The sequence below is a fragment of the Vipera berus genome (assembly GCF_964194415.1).
Source record: "Vipera berus genome assembly, chromosome: 6".
NCBI classification, from domain to species: domain Eukaryota; kingdom Metazoa; phylum Chordata; class Lepidosauria; order Squamata; family Viperidae; genus Vipera; species Vipera berus.
The window spans coordinates 47,404,147-47,420,384 of record NC_138208.1 but is presented as its reverse complement, the minus strand read 5'-3'; the positions used below and the strand labels follow the sequence as shown (position 1 = coordinate 47,420,384).

Here is a 16,238-nt window from a genome sequence, read left to right as displayed (position 1 = left end):
GAATGAGATCAAGGCTTAGTACAGATAAGATACAATATAATCTCAAGGCCAGAGATGGTGTCAACGCCAATAACAAAGGATATCTACAAAACACTGTCTCAGAACATTGTAAGAAATAATGACAATGCTATCAAAGGTTTCCTAAAAACAAACAAAAAAACCCAGTAAGGTCATGATGAATATTAGAAAGCAACAATTATGAAGAGTCAAAACTAAAATAATAGAAAAATTATCCAAGATCTTCTTGAACAAGACATCAAGTTTCTGGATATTACATGAGGGGAGCAAATCTGGGTGGTAAAAATCAAGAGAGGCATGGTTGTACCTTTTTCCAAATGCAGGATCAGATTTGTACAGGATCATAAGCAAAAGGAACCAATCAAACGGAGAGCCAGCATGGGAATAGTATAAATATTGTGTACAAAAGCAAAGATACCCCAAAATAACAAGCTCACAGGGGAAGAGCAGGAAACTTATCATCTTAGGTATATATCAGGACTTATGTGCACAGTCAATACTTCCTCAGCATATTTAAGACAGATTCTGCCTTCATGTGCTGTGATACAAGAACTCATTTGAAAACTGCTTTTAGACATCAGTTTGTTTGCCTTCAGAAAATCTGTAAATATTTCTGTTTAGCCAGCACAGTTTTAAGGATTTATATTTACTTCTGTGTTTGTGCTTTGTTTTGTTCTAAATTGTAAACTATGTTGAACATTCAGTTTAAACAGAAAAAGGACTTGTTTACTGAAGTGCATGAATAAATACAGATATTAGTTGGTGTTTTAATTGAAGACCGTAGCAAACAGTTAAGTATGCCTGAAATAGAGAGCACAGTTAGGTATGTGAGAATCCCAACTAACCTACCTGCAGTCAAGGAAAATGTTTTAAACAAAGTAGCTTTCATCAATATTTTATTTTGGAGACGTGTTGATCTAAATGAGTATTTGTTGAATTACAATAGAATTTACATCTTTTGCTTATTTCTACTGATATTCACAGCAGGTCACTTCCACTATTGCTTTTAACAGGTGTCTCATCATCCCCCAATATCTGCCTTCTATGTAAGCAATCGAAAAGATGGATTTTGCCTTAGTGCTAATATTTTGGCCAAATCCAAGTTTTATGGTAAGTGCTTAAAAGCTTTCATTATGTTCAGAAAATACAAAAATAAGTTCTTTGTGAAGGATTTTTGATGAATGCAGTTGATTTTTTTCACTACTAAAATAAGTGGTATTTCTTTTTACTTAATCTTAGTCTATGATTACATAATTTGTGAGATGACAATTCTTTAGTCTGGCAAGTCTTCCTTTTCTAGGATGTAATTTTTTGAGTCTTTCATTTTTGTATTTCAGGAAATTCATTATCTGCCATTCTGGATGGTGAAGGCCGACTGATGTTTCTAAACAGAGGAGAGGACTATGTAATGACCATGCCATACGCACACTGTAAAGGTATTTAATTTTATTAAGTGTTTTTAAATACCAATTTGCTTACCAATCAGGCATCTGACATACTTGGGACCAATTTCCTACTTGCTAAACAATGACTTAAAAAAGAAAGTGTTCTTGCACAAGTGATTTAGTATAGCAAGCAGAAGAAATCACTTTTGTTTTCAGTGCCAGATCAGCAAATAGTAAAGTTGAAATCATACATCACAATCATGCTGGATTGTATAATAGACCTAGTTGGATTAGACTCTAGGCTCAAAATGGGCTCAGCTTTTCCCAACTCTGTATTCAGTTGTGGAATAGACTAGAGGGAGAGAGATGACTACATTGCATTTGCCTGAATTCTGAATACAGATCTGGCCTGTATTGTGGGTATATAATCTTGAGTAATGGATGGATTCTGCTTGTCTAATGAGTACTTCGGTGTCTTGCAGAATCTCTGACCATGGCAAATCTGGGCTATCCAAATTGATTTCAGAGTCAGCGTATGTTGTTGGTCACATATTTTATTTGGTCTTTTGCTCTGGGCAGAATAGTGTTTAATGGGAGAATTCCAATTGCATTATATGGACTGACGTCTATTTAGTTAAGGTCAGGTTTATAATCACCCCTTAGCCCCTAGAAGTAGAGGACCAGTTCATTCAAAAGAAGAATTTATTTGTTGTTCATTTAGGCAGTGATTTGTAAGCTAAAAATCACTAAATATTATGGATTTCTGAAGAGTTTTTTAGGGGTGTTGATTCTACAGATGATTGTCACGACCCTCTGCTGTATGGGCTATAGAGACAGAAAAATTGCTAGAGTGCCCTTGCAGAAGACTTGTCTTCATGCTGATAAGTTAAAGAATAGAGCCACACTGAGTCAGTACATACACAGAAAAAGCAATTGTTTTCTCACTGACTGCATTTGCAGTTACTCAATTAGCTGAGTTATTATAGCTGTCCCTCAGTCAGAATTAGAAGAAAAATATTAAACCTCTGTGGTGCTTTCAGTTAGTTCTTTGCTGGTAAAATCTGTAGGGTTTGAGGTGACTTGGATAACTGTAGAGTCAGATAGAAGTTGAGTGTCCTCATATGGGATTAGAAATGATTGGTTTGAGTTGATAACTCCTGAGGATGTGGATAGAATGCTTGGGTGAATATGATTTACCAGCTGTCCTTTTGACCCCTGAAGGAGATTAAGGGAACTACTTTGGTAAATATTATTAATGCCTTTTTCACAGAGGCAACATTTATTTATCTTTAAAGAGGGATTTTTAAGATTCCTACTAAAGGAGTCCTTCCTTGAGCCTTACACAATTGGAGGCCCAGGACCATCCACAGAGGGGGAAAAGAAGATGATGAACATCATGTTCACCATCATGACATAAGTTCAAGCTATTTTCTATATGTGTCACAATGTTCCATGCATGCCCAAAAGAAGTGGAGTTTGCACTGCAATACCACAACACTGCTTTCATCATTCTGACAAAAAGCTGCAAAAGTTTTTGCACAGTCTGTTAAAACAGATTCTATCCTACCATAGTTGGACAAAATAATCAAGAGGATTATGGCTTTTCAGCTTCATGTAGCCCTATAATATAGCTATTAGCTAAAGCCATTTCAAACCAGCTTTAGGGAAGCTACAGAGTTGAGACTACCTAAGTCAGATGGTCTTTGTTATACCATTCACCAAGGCATTCTTCTAGACCAAGCATGTCAAACTCGCGATGTTACGTGACGTCGTGCGACATATCGTGACTTTTTCCCCATTGCCGACAATGGGGTGGGCACTGTTTCAGTATGATGCATCCAGCCTGCGGGCCAGCAGTTTGACATGCCTATTCTAGACCATATGGCATTTTTAAGAATTGGGAACATTGCTGTGGTTCCACTGCTGTGTCAGAAAGCTTCCAGAGAGTCACATATGTTAGAATTTACCAAATAATAAATACAATTTGTGTGGCTTAGAAAATATTTTTGAATGGCAGATGAACACATCTTTTATTTCTACATGTACTTCATACAGTTCTAAAAGCTAAATTTATTTCCCATAACCTCTCTTCTCAATGACATCCAAAAAGTTGACTGAATTGTTTTTGCATTTTATCCCAGTAAAAGTTATTCCCCTCAGACAGATTAGAGTTAAGTGATTGTTTAAACTATGTGATTTGGAAAATAATTTTACCTTTCTTTTCTTTTTTTAATGTTTTATTGATTTTTAAAAATTACAGTCTTTAATGCTTAGTGAACAATGTATTGTCTGGGTTCACATTTTTAACATTAACTTCTTCAATATAAATCTGTTCAGTACTGCACAATCCAGTATTTTTTACCTGATCCTCCTTACCCATATTTTTTCCATTTTCCCCTTATTACACAGTTACAATTCTTGCTACTATTAATGTATACAAATTTATATATAAACATCAATATATTTTAATAATATTATACAAATTTATTTATTTATTTATTTAGTTACATTTATATACCGCCCTATTCCCTGAGGACTCAGGGCGGTTTACAGGAAATTAAAAAATCCACCATACAAAAGTTAAAAAAAACCAAATTAAAAAATATTAAATTGACCCTGTATACTTAAAACCCCAATTAAAAATTTCTCCTCAGCCTGGGCCCGAGAGCTCAAAGAGCCAGGTCTTCAGGCCCCGGCGGAATGATCGGAGGTCGGGGGCAGTCCTCAGCTCCACCGGCAGCTGGTTCCAGGGGGCAGGCGCTCCCACTGAGAAGGCCCTATCCCTGGGTGTCACCCGCCGGCAATCTCTCACCGGCGGCACCCTGAGCAGACCCTCCCTGTGGGAGCGCACTGGGCGAAGGGCGTTTGATGCCGGCAGCAGGTGTTCCCTCAAATAGCCCGGACCCAGGCCATGTAGGGCTTTATAGGTAATAACCAGCACCTTGAATTTCACCCGGAGGGCAACCGGAAGCCAATGCAGCTCGCGGAGTAGAGGTGTTACATGGGAGTATCGGGAGACCCCCATTACAACTCGCGCGGCCACATTCTGCACCAGTTGAAGCCTCCGAGTGGTCTTCAAGGGCAGCCCCATGTAGAGAGCGTTACAGTAGTCCAGATAACTAGTATCAATTCATAAATCAATATCCTGGTTTTCAAGCTCTTCTTAAGGTTTGATTTCCCATCAATATTTGAAATATCTTTGCCAGTTATGATTTTCTCAATATTAATTACATTTATATAGCTAAAAAAATTATTCATACCAGCCATATTTTCCATATCAGAAAAATAAATAAAAAGGATGCTATTTTAATTCTAAATCATATCTATACTTTTAATCATATTTAAACATGTAATGCCCCCTCTAATAGGTCAAAACCTCTGTTTTTTAAATCTAACTCTCACTTTTTATCTTTGCCAAGTAGCTTTCCAAGCCAAGGCAATTAAATTGCCCAGGAATTTTCTTTATATTTTTGTAAAAGTTGCTTGGCATGAGGAAGACAATTTAGGTATGGTATTGAGGGGGGGGGAATTCCACCTATTCCACCAAACTTTCCTCACTTCTGAGGCTGTGGCTTCTTTATCTGCTTTTGCCTCACTTCACACCACTTCGCTCAGTTGAATTGTGCCACAGGTCCCCTGACCCGGAGACCTGCCTGTCATGTCCTTCCTCCCTCCCCAACCCACGCTCAGCAGCCCGGAGGCTGCCAGAGCCCACTGAGTTCAGGAGAAAAGCCTCCTCCTCCTCCAAGCCCCGTTTCTCTCCCTGCAACCCGGCAGCATAGCTGGAGAGGCGAGCAAGCGGGACATGGGCAAAGATGCAGCCCAGCGCCCCTCATGCCCTACCTTGCTTGGCGGGGGTTTCTGCCGGAGATGGCACGTTCCTTCTGGCTTGCTTACCCGCCCGGCTCTGCCGCAGCAGCCACGGTGAATGTCGGGCAGAGTGGCGGGGCTCCTTGGTTTTGTTACTATTGGCAGGAGAGCAGCCAGGATCAGTGCTGTCACTATAGAAACTGGCTGTTCCCGCCACCAGCGACGTCAGGGCGGGGAGGGGGTAGGCACTTTCAATCGTTCATTGAAGAGTATTCGGGCTTCTGCTTCCCACCCCTCCATCTGAGGTGAACCTGTCAGGCAGAAAGAAAGGGGGAAAGGCTGCTTGCCCCTCTCATTACAGCCTCCTCACCCCCTTACTGTTATTAAGAGATCCAGCCAGGAGAGACGCAGATGCATGGAAGGATGATCTATTAAACACACCAGTGCTCCTGCTGCCACAGCCGCCAAAGACGGCAAGCGCGGTGGCTCCCCGCTGGGGGGTTCCCATATTCCGCGATCCCTTGGCAGTTGGACATAATAGTGTGCAAGCACGGCACTACCAGTCCCACCTGCCACTGCCTCACAAAGTAAACCGGACAGGGAGGCAAGAAGCGCCCGCCCACTGCCATCGAGGGCGTGGTGCGCGGAGCCGGGCTGCCTCTAGGAGGTTGTGCCTGCCATTGGCTTCTCCTGCAGTGGAGGCTGGGCTAGGCAAGCCGGGAGGGATGGGAGGGGGGGACAGGGAAAGTTGCTGGTTGCACCATGCAGTTCCCACTTGACCCAGGAGTTTGCACGGGACTGGCGGAGCCGGGAGCCCAGGCGCAAGAGACAGGTAAGCTGATGCCGGCTGGGCTCGACAAGTGCGGCGTGTGGTCCGGGACAAAGGGCTCTTCTTGTGTCCATGCCTTTCCTTGGCTGAGCTTCGCAGGCTGAAGCCTCTCCTCAGCATCCTCGCCCTCCAGGCCCAGAAGGCAGAGTGACGAGTCCGGTCTCCTGTCAAGTCCCAGGTTGAATCAGCCCTCTCCTCCCCGCTTATGCCCGCCTGAAGGGGTGGGGAGGGATGTCTGGCCCAATGATTTGACCGTGCGCATCTTTCCCTGGAAAGGCCAGCCCTGGAGTTGGCAGGCTTCGCCTTCCTAGCATGGGAGGTATCCGTAGGGCAAAGTGAGGGGTGGGGTTGTTTGGAAACAAAGCGCCAGAAACTAGGCATGGAGCTTGTTTTTAGGGTGTGGTGGGGAGCGGTTCATTGGAAAAGTTAGAAGGAGAAGGGATGATTAAGGAAAGTGAGGGCTTGCCGTCTTTGGTGGTATAAAGGCAGGAGCAGTGATGTGTCCAGGCAGCACCACCTGCCTGCTGAGCAGTATCAACAGGAAGGTGGCGGCGGCTGTTGGGGCGGCCTAGTGTTGTTGTCCAGGAGCTGCAGCCACCAGAATGATTGCCTGGCACTTGGGGCCTGCTGCTGCCATGGGGGCCGGCATGGGAATTTGGTTCTGCGGGGGAGGCGGAAGCTGGCAAGTGAATGAGAGTGGGAGCAGGCCGATGCATGTCTCACCTTAGGCTCCACTCATCAAGCCCCCTGTTCTGCGCATGCGCACGCAGGTGCACATGCTATTTGTGGTTCCAAGTTTTTTGTGAGGGAACTGGCTCTGAGTGGCTCTTTCAGTGTTTCAGGTTGCCAACCCCTGCTCTAGTATCACTGAGCTTAATAAGAGTAGAACAAAGTTTCATCTAGTTTTCTGGTCTTTATGTGTAACTTTTATAATCCAATAGGTTCCAGAATATGGAACCAGTCCTAAAAGTAATTTTTTGTAATGATCCTTTATCTCAGGTGTCCAGGAATTGTCAGGCAAGGTTGTAATCCACAATGTTCAAAGTGTTCACAATATTCTGCCACCCTGAAAGCAGCTCAAAAGTCTCTCCCGGCCAGACATTTTCAAAAGTCAAACTTTTCTTTCTCTCCCAATAGTTCTTGAGGTTAAAAGTCCAAGCTCAGTAGGTGTTTATAGTCCAAGAAGGTCAGGGTAATAAATATGCCAAAATATTTTCCTTTATTGCCAGCTGTTCTCCATTAAGCTAGGAGTCACCAAGCAGCCAGTAAACTAGTTGTAGTGCTATACTCAAATCCACCATTAGATGTCACTCAAAATCCATTTTCCACTCTTAAGACAAAGGATTGATTTCTTATATTTCACCTCAATGTTATTTTTTCAAAGAGAAAATCTTAACAATTATCTCAGTTCTCAAATTTATCAAAACTATAGCTTTATATTACTTGCACTACAGTATTATGTATTTCTGTCCCCCATAAAAGAAATTAAAATGTTGCTTCCGTTCACGTTCGGAGGTTTTAGCTTCTTGGGAGCCTTTCCCAGGAAATTCAGTTGTAAAATAGTAAAGAAAGGATCAATATTCTCACCCAGTTCCGAACATGCTGTTTACGATGCTAATTAGTGTTTTTCTTTTTCGGTTGTCAGCAGCTAATGGCTGGCCACAGGAATGTAGCCAGTCTTTCTCCTGCCAGTTTGGAGGGCTTTCCTCAGATCGATGATGAGGCACTCATCCTTCTTCATTGCCTCTTTGGGGCAATTTTAGGCCATTTTAGGGACCCCAGCAGAGCGAAATCAGGCACGGCAGGCAGAGCCCTTCCTTCCTGCGTCTGTCTCACTGCGACACAAAACCGGAAGTCTCAGAAAATACTTTGACCTTTCTATTAGCTTACCTTTTAATGCAGAAGTGTTAATTTTGAATTATGGTTTTTTGAACCAACCATGAATAGTCTTTTAGTCCAGGGGTCCCCAACCTCCGGTCCGTGGACCAGTACTGGGCCGTGGCATGCCAGCAACCGGTCCGCACAAACAAGCGAAGCCCCATTTGCAGGATGCAGGCAGCACATAAAACCACGCACTCTCCCAGTCCATGGAAAAACCTTTCTCCACGGAACCGGTCCCAGGTGCCCAAACGTTTTAGTCAATATTTAAGTTTATTACGAAAAAGGAATTTCCTGCTTTAAGTATGACTTCTATTATTTGAAGGTTTTACTAATATACATGGAAAAATTTCATTATTTGAAATTATCATAGCATGGCACTCTTTGTGAATGTCTTAGTTCATCCTTATTTCTTTAGTAGAATGTCCTGATTTTACTGCCATTTGAGGTATTTTCAAAGACAAGGGATGTGTTAGTGCTATGTTGGCAAACTTTTCCTATAGTAATTTTACTTGCAATTAATTATGTCTTCTTCCATAGTTATGGATGGTTTGGAACTTTGGTATATCATAGTCATTTATTTGTAGAAAAAGGAAATACTTAACATAAGAACACTTTCCAACAAAATAAACTGATCTTATAGGGATTATATATGGCACATTGACTTTGGAGCTTGGTGGAACTGTTAGCATCACATGTGAGAAAACTGGATACAGTGCAGTCCTTGAATTCAAGCTAAAGGTTAGTAGAATCTTTTCAGATGCACTAGAGCAGGGGTAGGCAACCTTGGCTCAGGAATTCTGGGAGTTGAAGTCCACGAGATAAAAGAGCCAAGGTTGCCTACCCCTGCTAGAGGTTTTAAAATTAAAAAAAATGAACAGATGCTTACTGTTCAAAAGTTTTGTTCTTTGAACTCTTTGTGCTTTGTCTTACTATATAAAATGAATACTATCAAGTTTTGAAGTATTGAGTAATAACTAAGATTTTGCTGATTAAAGTAATATAAAATAAATCAATAAAAATATCAGTACTAGTTCATATAATTATGTTATTTTTTATATAGTACCCTGAAGCTAGGTAGCTCATTATGATGTGCACTAACTCCATGAGGCAAATGAAATACATTATTTGTTGTCATAATTTCTTTTTACAATGTTGGCAGTACTGAAGATAGTCCAAAACCTCCCTTTGGAGGACCCCCGGACATTCTGATAACACTGATCTGATTCAAAGAACTGATTTGCAGAAAACTACCAGACCATTTCCAGAAAGGATGTTTTCACCAATTCCTCCTTTCGTGGCCTCTGCATTATCCCACAAACTTGTGGAATACCTGTGAGGGGAGGAGTAACTGAATAAAATGATGTTCTTTCAATTTTAATTTTAATGCAGTAGTTTATGCACTTCCAGTAATTTAAGATGGCTTGCTTGTTCTTTTTATAAAAGGAACATTGGGAAATTATTAATTTTAAGTTCCGTGAATGTTATTATAGCTTTTTTTAAAAAAAAAATCTCACTTTTTTTCATAGCCATTTTTGGGGAACAATGAAAATGTTAATCAAATAATGGGGAAAATTAAACTGGGAAAAGAAGTTCTAGCCACTCTAGAAGGCCATTGGGTAAGTAAAATAAGTTTGGCTTTGTTTTGCTTTTTAAATGTTGGGTACACAATGGTATCTTAGTACTTGATGCTTTGAAATTCATTGAATTTGGTAATTGATGCATTTTGACGTGAAAATTTTGTCCCAGTACTTATTTTTGGTACTTGATGCATAAGCTAGAACTTGTTGTTGGCTTGCTACCCTTTCCAGCCAAAACAAAGACATTAGAGATGTGGCTTGTTTGATACTTGTTGTTTTTAGTACTGTTGTGCCTCCCGGAACCAATTACTGATAAGTACTCAAGAACCATTGTATTTTGATATATACAGTATTTTATATCTGAATTGTTTGATATATATTATTGATTATGACATATGCATCAACCTTTTCTTTATTTTGCTATAGTTTTTTCAGGCATCTGATCAGAGTAGCACTAAACTTCCAAAGTCAAATTTGCACGTTTAATGTAGGTCTGCCATATGGATAAATAAATGAAAATGCTTCCTAGCTTTCTTGTCCTTGCCTTGCAAAAAAGCTAATATAATATCATATAAAAAACATAAAACTGAGTATAATGGTTTGATGTTGGACACACAATAAATAACAATAGCACTTAGACTTATATACCGCTTCATAGTGCTTTACAGCACTCTGCGTGGCTTACATTAAATATTACAATGTGTACCCAGGAGAAAGTGGAAACTTGACATGAATTGCCATTGGCAGGCCTGTTCTCTTGAAATACATAATTCTATCCTTCAAACCAGCTAAAATGGTTATTATTGTAAGACCAAAGCAAAACAAATAATTATTGACATTAATCGCTAATTTTTTGATATACCGTATATACTTGAGTATAAGCCGAATTTTTCAGCCCACTTTTTGGGCTGAAAAATTCCACTTCGGCTTATACTCCAGTCAACAAAAAAACTTACCGAGGACTTGTGCGCGGCCGAGGCTTTGGTGCTTCCGGGATCGCGCGCACCTCTCCCAAGCCACCGCCGTCCGAGACCTGCCGAAGTTTGGGGAGGTTTGGGGAGGTGCGCGCGCACCTCCCCAAACCTCCCCAAACGTCGGCAGGTCTCCGTTCCTCCGCGCCCTGCCTGCCTGCTTCTTTCCGCAGCGGAAAGAAGCAGGCAGGCAGGGCGCGGAGGAACGGAGACCTGCCGATGTTTGGGGAGGTTTGGGCGCCTCCCCAAACCTCCCCAAACGTCGGCAGGTCTCCGTTCCTCCTGCCGACGTTTGGGGAGGTTTGGGTGCCTCCCCAAACCTCCCCAAACGTCGGCAGGTCTCCGTTCCTCCTGCCGACGTTTGGGGAGGTTTGGGCGCCTCCCCAAACCTCCCCAGGTCTCCGTTCCTCCGCGCAGACCTGCCGACGTTTGGGGAGGTTTGGGCGCCTCCCCAAACCTCCCCAAACGTCGGCAGGTCTCCGTTCCTCCTGCCGACGTTTGGGGAGGTTTGGGCACCTCCCCAGGTCTCCGTTCCTCCGCGCAGACCTGCCGACGTTTGGGGAGGTTTGGGCGCCTCCCCAAACCTCCCCAGGTCTCCGTTCCTCCTGCCGACGTTTGGGGAGGTTTGGGCGCCTCCCCAAACCTCCCCAGGTCTCCGTTCCTCCGCGCAGACCTGCCGACGTTTGGGGAGGTTTGGGCGCCTCCCCAAACCTCCCCAGGTCTCCGTTCCTCCGCGCAGACCTGCCGACGTTTGGGGAGGTTTGGGCGCCTCCCCAAACCTCCCCAAACGTCGGCAGGTCTCCGTTCCTCCTGCCGACGTTTGGGGAGGTTTGGGCGCCTCCCCAAACCTCCCCAGGTCTCTGTTCCTCCGCGCAGACCTGCCGACGTTTGGGGAGGTTTGGGCGCCTCCCCAAACGTCGGCAGGTCTCCGTTCCTCCTGCCGACGTTTGGGGAGGTTTGGGCACCTCCCCAGGTCTCCGTTCCTCCGCGCAGACCTGCCGACGTTTGGGGAGGTTTGGGCGCCTCCCCAAACCTCCCCAGGTCTCCGTTCCTCCTGCCGACGTTTGGGGAGGTTTGGGCGCCTCCCCAAACCTCCCCAGGTCTCCGTTCCTCCGCGCAGACCTGCCGACGTTTGGGGAGGTTTGGGCGCCTCCCCAAACCTCCCCAGGTCTCCGTTCCTCCGCGCAGACCTGCCGACGTTTGGGGAGGTTTGGGCGCCTCCCCAAACCTCCCCAAACGTCGGCAGGTCTCCGTTCCTCCTGCCGACGTTTGGGGAGGTTTGGGCGCCTCCCCAAACCTCCCCAGGTCTCTGTTCCTCCGCGCAGACCTGCCGACGTTTGGGGAGGTTTGGGCGCCTCCCCAAACCTCCCCAAACGTCGGCAGGTCTCTGTTCCTCCTGCCGACGTTTGGGGAGGTTTGGGCACCTCCCCAAACCTCCCCAGGTCTCCGTTCCTCCGCGCAGACCTGCCGACGTTTGGGGAGGTTTGGGCACCTCCCCAAACCTCCCCAGGTCTCCGTTCCTCCGCGCAGACCTGCCGAGGTTTGGGGAGGCGCCCAAACCTCCCCAAACGTCGGCAGGTCTGCGCGGAGGAACGGAGACCTGGGGAGGTTTGGGGAGGCGCCCAAACCTCCCCAAACGTCGGCAGGAGGAACGGAGACCTGGGGAGGTTTGGGGAGGCGCCCAAACCTCCCCAAACGTCGGCAGGTCTGCGCGGAGGAACGGAGACCTGGGGAGGTTTGGGGAGGCGCCCAAACCTCCCCAAACGTCGGCAGGAGGAACGGAGACCTGCCGACATTTGGGGAGGTTTGGGGAGGCGCCCAAACCTCCCCAAACGTCGGCAGGTCTGCGCGGAGGAACGGAGACCTGGGGAGGTTTGGGGAGGTGCCCAAACCTCCCCAAACGTCGGCAGGAGGAACGGAGACCTGCCGAGGTTTGGGGAGGCGCCCAAACCTCCCCAAACGTCGGCAGGTCTGCGCGGAGGAACGGAGACCTGGGGAGGTTTGGGGAGGCGCCCAAACCTCCCCAAACGTCGGCAGGAGGAACGGAGACCTGGGGAGGTTTGGGGAGGCGCCCAAACCTCCCCAAACGCCGGCAGGAGGAACGGAGACCTGCCGACGTTTGGGGAGGTTTGGGGAGGCGCCCAAACCTCCCCAAACATCGGCAGGTCTGCGCGGAGGAACGGAGACCTGGGGAGGTTTGGGGAGGTGCCCACACCTCCCCAAACGTCGGCAGGAGGAACGGAGACCTGCCGACGTTTGGGGAGGTTTGGGGAGGCGCCCAAACCTCCCCAAACGTCGGCAGGTCTGCGCGGAGGAACGGAGACCTGCCTACGTTTGGGGAGGTTTGGGGAGGTGCGCGCGCACCTCCCCAAACCTCCCCAAACTTCGGCAGGTCTCCGGACGGCGGCGGCTTGGGAGAGGTGCGCGCGATCCTGGAAGCACCGAAGCCTCGGCCGCGCGCAAGTCCTCGGTAAGCTCCGGGCCGTCACTTGCTTCGCGTCTCCTGAGGGAAGGGGGGGCGACTGGAGCGGGCGTGTTTCCTCGCCTGCTGGGCGCCGCGATTTGCCCGGGGAACGCGCGGGCCCCGAATGGCAGCATGGAGCGAGGAAGCGGACAGCCAGGGCTTCCCCGAGAGCCGCGGCCACACAGGGTATTCCTGTGTATTCAGGCTTGCAAAATGGCGGATCGAGCCTCTGCTGGCGGCAGAGGCTTGCAGAGCGCGGATCCAGCCTCCGCCAGCGGCGGAGGCTTGCAGAGCGCGGATCCAGCCTCCGCCGGCGGCGGAGGCTTGCAGAACGGCGGATCGGCTTATACTCGAGTCAACAACTTTTCCCAGTTTTTGGGGGTGAAATTGGGGGTCTCGGCTTATACTCGAGTCGGCTTATACTCAAGTATATGCGGTACCTAGATTCTTACTAAACCAAATTTCAGTTGGAAAGAAAAATAGACAGGAAAATAGAGGGAAAATCTAGAAATACACTATGTGAGGATGAGCAATACGATAAGAAGGATGTTCTGAAGAACATGAAAGATTCTGAAAAAAACTCATTTTAATATGGAAACAGAACAAGAAGAACATGGGTGAAGCACTAACAATTTTTTAATTCCACTCATCCTGAAGTGATAAAGCATTCTGAATATTATTAGTATTAATTGCTAGGAAGTAGCTGACTGATGGGCTTTTATTTATGTTACATTATGTTATGTTATTTACACTATATCAGTTAAGGAACAGATTTTCTTAATATTTCAATTTAGATAATGCTTTAGTCCAGAATTATTACTCCAGAATGTGATAATTCCAGTGTGAATTCATGCAGTTGTCTTTGTAATAAGACAAAAATGTTTTTACATTAGCTTTTCAAAAATTTATACAGCCCTGATATTCATTAGCATACTCCCATCCAATTACTAATCAGATCTCATTCTGTTGGCAAAGTATTGCTATATTTGATAGAACACAGTTAACTGAAATATACGGTAATTTTACAATGCTTAAACTATATGTTAAATGTGTAGTAATTTCACATGCAGTCATTCATATATTTCATTGTAGCCCAATACGTTTGAAGAAATGTATTGAGATTCACTTGCAAAAATTCCACTGTAAAAAAATAATTAAAGCACAAAATGTTACTGAGAATGAATACATGCATTACTTTAATTCAAATGATTGGAACTAAAATAAGGAAATAGAATATCAAGTATGACTTTCAGCTGTCCCTGACTATTTTTGCCAAACTAGTTACAAATCTTTTAATTGTGAAAAGTGACTTTCTGAAGGAAGTCTTGTTTTTCCTGACTTTGAAAAAATGCTTTGCCTACTCAAGTAATCTAATATGTTAACATTATAGGACAGTGAAGTTATTATTAGGGATAAGAAGACAGATGCTACAGAGACATTCTGGAATCCAACACCTGAGATCAGGCAGCGCAGATTAAGAAGATACACAGTGAAGTTTGAGGAACAAGGTGACTTTGAATCAGAAAAGTAAGTTAATTCTAAAACTTTTTTTCTAATTGATTATGCAAAAGTCTTTAAGCTTTTCCCGGGCACATTTAGAAAGTTGAGAGCACTTTATGGGCACCCTCATAAAAATGACTAGTAGATATGTTTGAACTAAGGTGTTGTTCCATTCTATTCCCTCTAGCCTCTGTTTATCGGGTTGAAGAGTAAAACAGAAAGGATAAGTTTGGAAGCCATAGCCTATCTTTTCCTTGGAGAAAGAATCCTTTATTTTAAGTTTAATTGGTTTTTATACCATTCTTCATTTGTTATTTTTAATTTGGGGCTTTTTGTGTTTGTTTAGATGCATAATTTTGATGATATCTTTGTGTATCTGTCCTAGGATTATATTGATGAGTATTAACTGGGAAAAAAATAAATTCCAGGAAAGTAAGATGCTAATGGAGTTATAATTGTATAATAATTATAATAATACTATTAGAACCTTATTCTAACGATATAACAAAAGAAAATTTTCAGCAAAGCTCTTCTCCCCAATATCTGACCTTTTTGGTGCTGTTATTCTTACCGGTTAGACTTTGGCAACATGTGACTCGAGCTATAAATAATAAAGACCAAACAGAAGCAACTCAAGAAAAATATATTCTGGAAGAAGCACAAAGGAAAGCTGCCAAGGAAAGGAAGGCACTAGATGAAGTGTGGGTCTGCAGACTATTTGAGCCAGATCCACTTACGGGAGAATGGAGTTACAGATATGCAGAGTAAGTCTTGGAGGAGGAGAGCTTTTTTCCCTTTTCTGCAAATACTACCAAATTGTGTGTGTGTGTGTGTGTGTGCATTTGATTACACACATACATTACCACTGGGCTCATATATATATCTTCTATCACATTTTTTTCTGTAATATTTATTTTACCTGTATCATGAGTCAAAAAGCCAAGGTACAGCTCTATATTGTGATTAGAATGCTGCTTCTTAATATAGTATAAATTAAGTGTGTAATTTGCCTGTGGTTTAGGGAGAAGTAGCTGTTACCCTTTCAAGAAAATTTTATCACTGTATGTGTAGCACTTTTCTATTTCCACAGTTCCAGTCAAAGAGAATATATGTAGCTCAGGTTTTAACTCTGGAGTCTTTGGTGCACTCTGATCCAATTTGCCAGTTATAATAACTGATGGTAACATTCCTCAATTCCAGATTGTGTCATCATTGCCTAGATCTAATGTGTGACCTCAACTGAGTTGGGCCAGAAATAACTTGTATCAGGTCCATGTTCATCATAGTGGCCCTGAATTCTTTTTAAAAAAAAACACAAGTTTATTAATTTCCCAGTTTCCAGTGGCCATGAATTTTTGAACTGCTCTCCATTCCACATGCATGAAAGGTAATGATGTTTTCAAGGACCATAAATGCCAACCTGGCCATGTGTTACCAACCTGTGCCACAAGTTCAAACAGTTCAAATAGGGACATTTCTTTGCATCAGGGAGGTGAGGTTGGTAACTGCCAATCTTGCCACAGATTCAAGCAGCTCAGGCAGGGAGATTGCTAGCCACAATCTCCTCTGATCCCTACAGCCCAACTTCACAAATAGACCTCACAACTTGTTATCTGCAGAAGAGCACCCCGTGGAAGACATCAGAGCTTCTCAGATAACATAGTTACATCTTTGCCCCAGCTGTGGGTTTGTGCTTGTGCTACACATGGAACCCAGCTAGGTGCACCTCTGTGAAGACATATACATGCATATGCTTCAGTAATGCACATAAGATTGACTGTCTCATTCACCGGTCATGGATGA

General features: G+C 44.3%; 1 protein-coding gene across 8 annotated transcripts in view; it reads left to right on the top strand.

Moving 5' to 3' along the window:
- The window catches only part of OSBPL8 (oxysterol binding protein like 8), an 85,067-nt gene that overhangs the window by 52,318 nt on the left and 16,511 nt on the right, over nt 1-16,238 (top strand). For all 8 annotated transcript variants that reach the window (XM_081331113.1, XM_081331119.1, XM_081331112.1 and 5 more), the window contains 6 exons: nt 1,032-1,128; nt 1,356-1,454; nt 8,564-8,661; nt 9,450-9,539; nt 14,326-14,462; nt 15,014-15,199. In XM_081331113.1, coding sequence (XP_081187239.1) covers nt 1,032-1,128; nt 1,356-1,454; nt 8,564-8,661; nt 9,450-9,539; nt 14,326-14,462; nt 15,014-15,199 — 707 coding nt within the window. The remainder of the gene's footprint in view (nt 1-1,031; nt 1,129-1,355; nt 1,455-8,563; nt 8,662-9,449; nt 9,540-14,325; nt 14,463-15,013; nt 15,200-16,238) is intronic.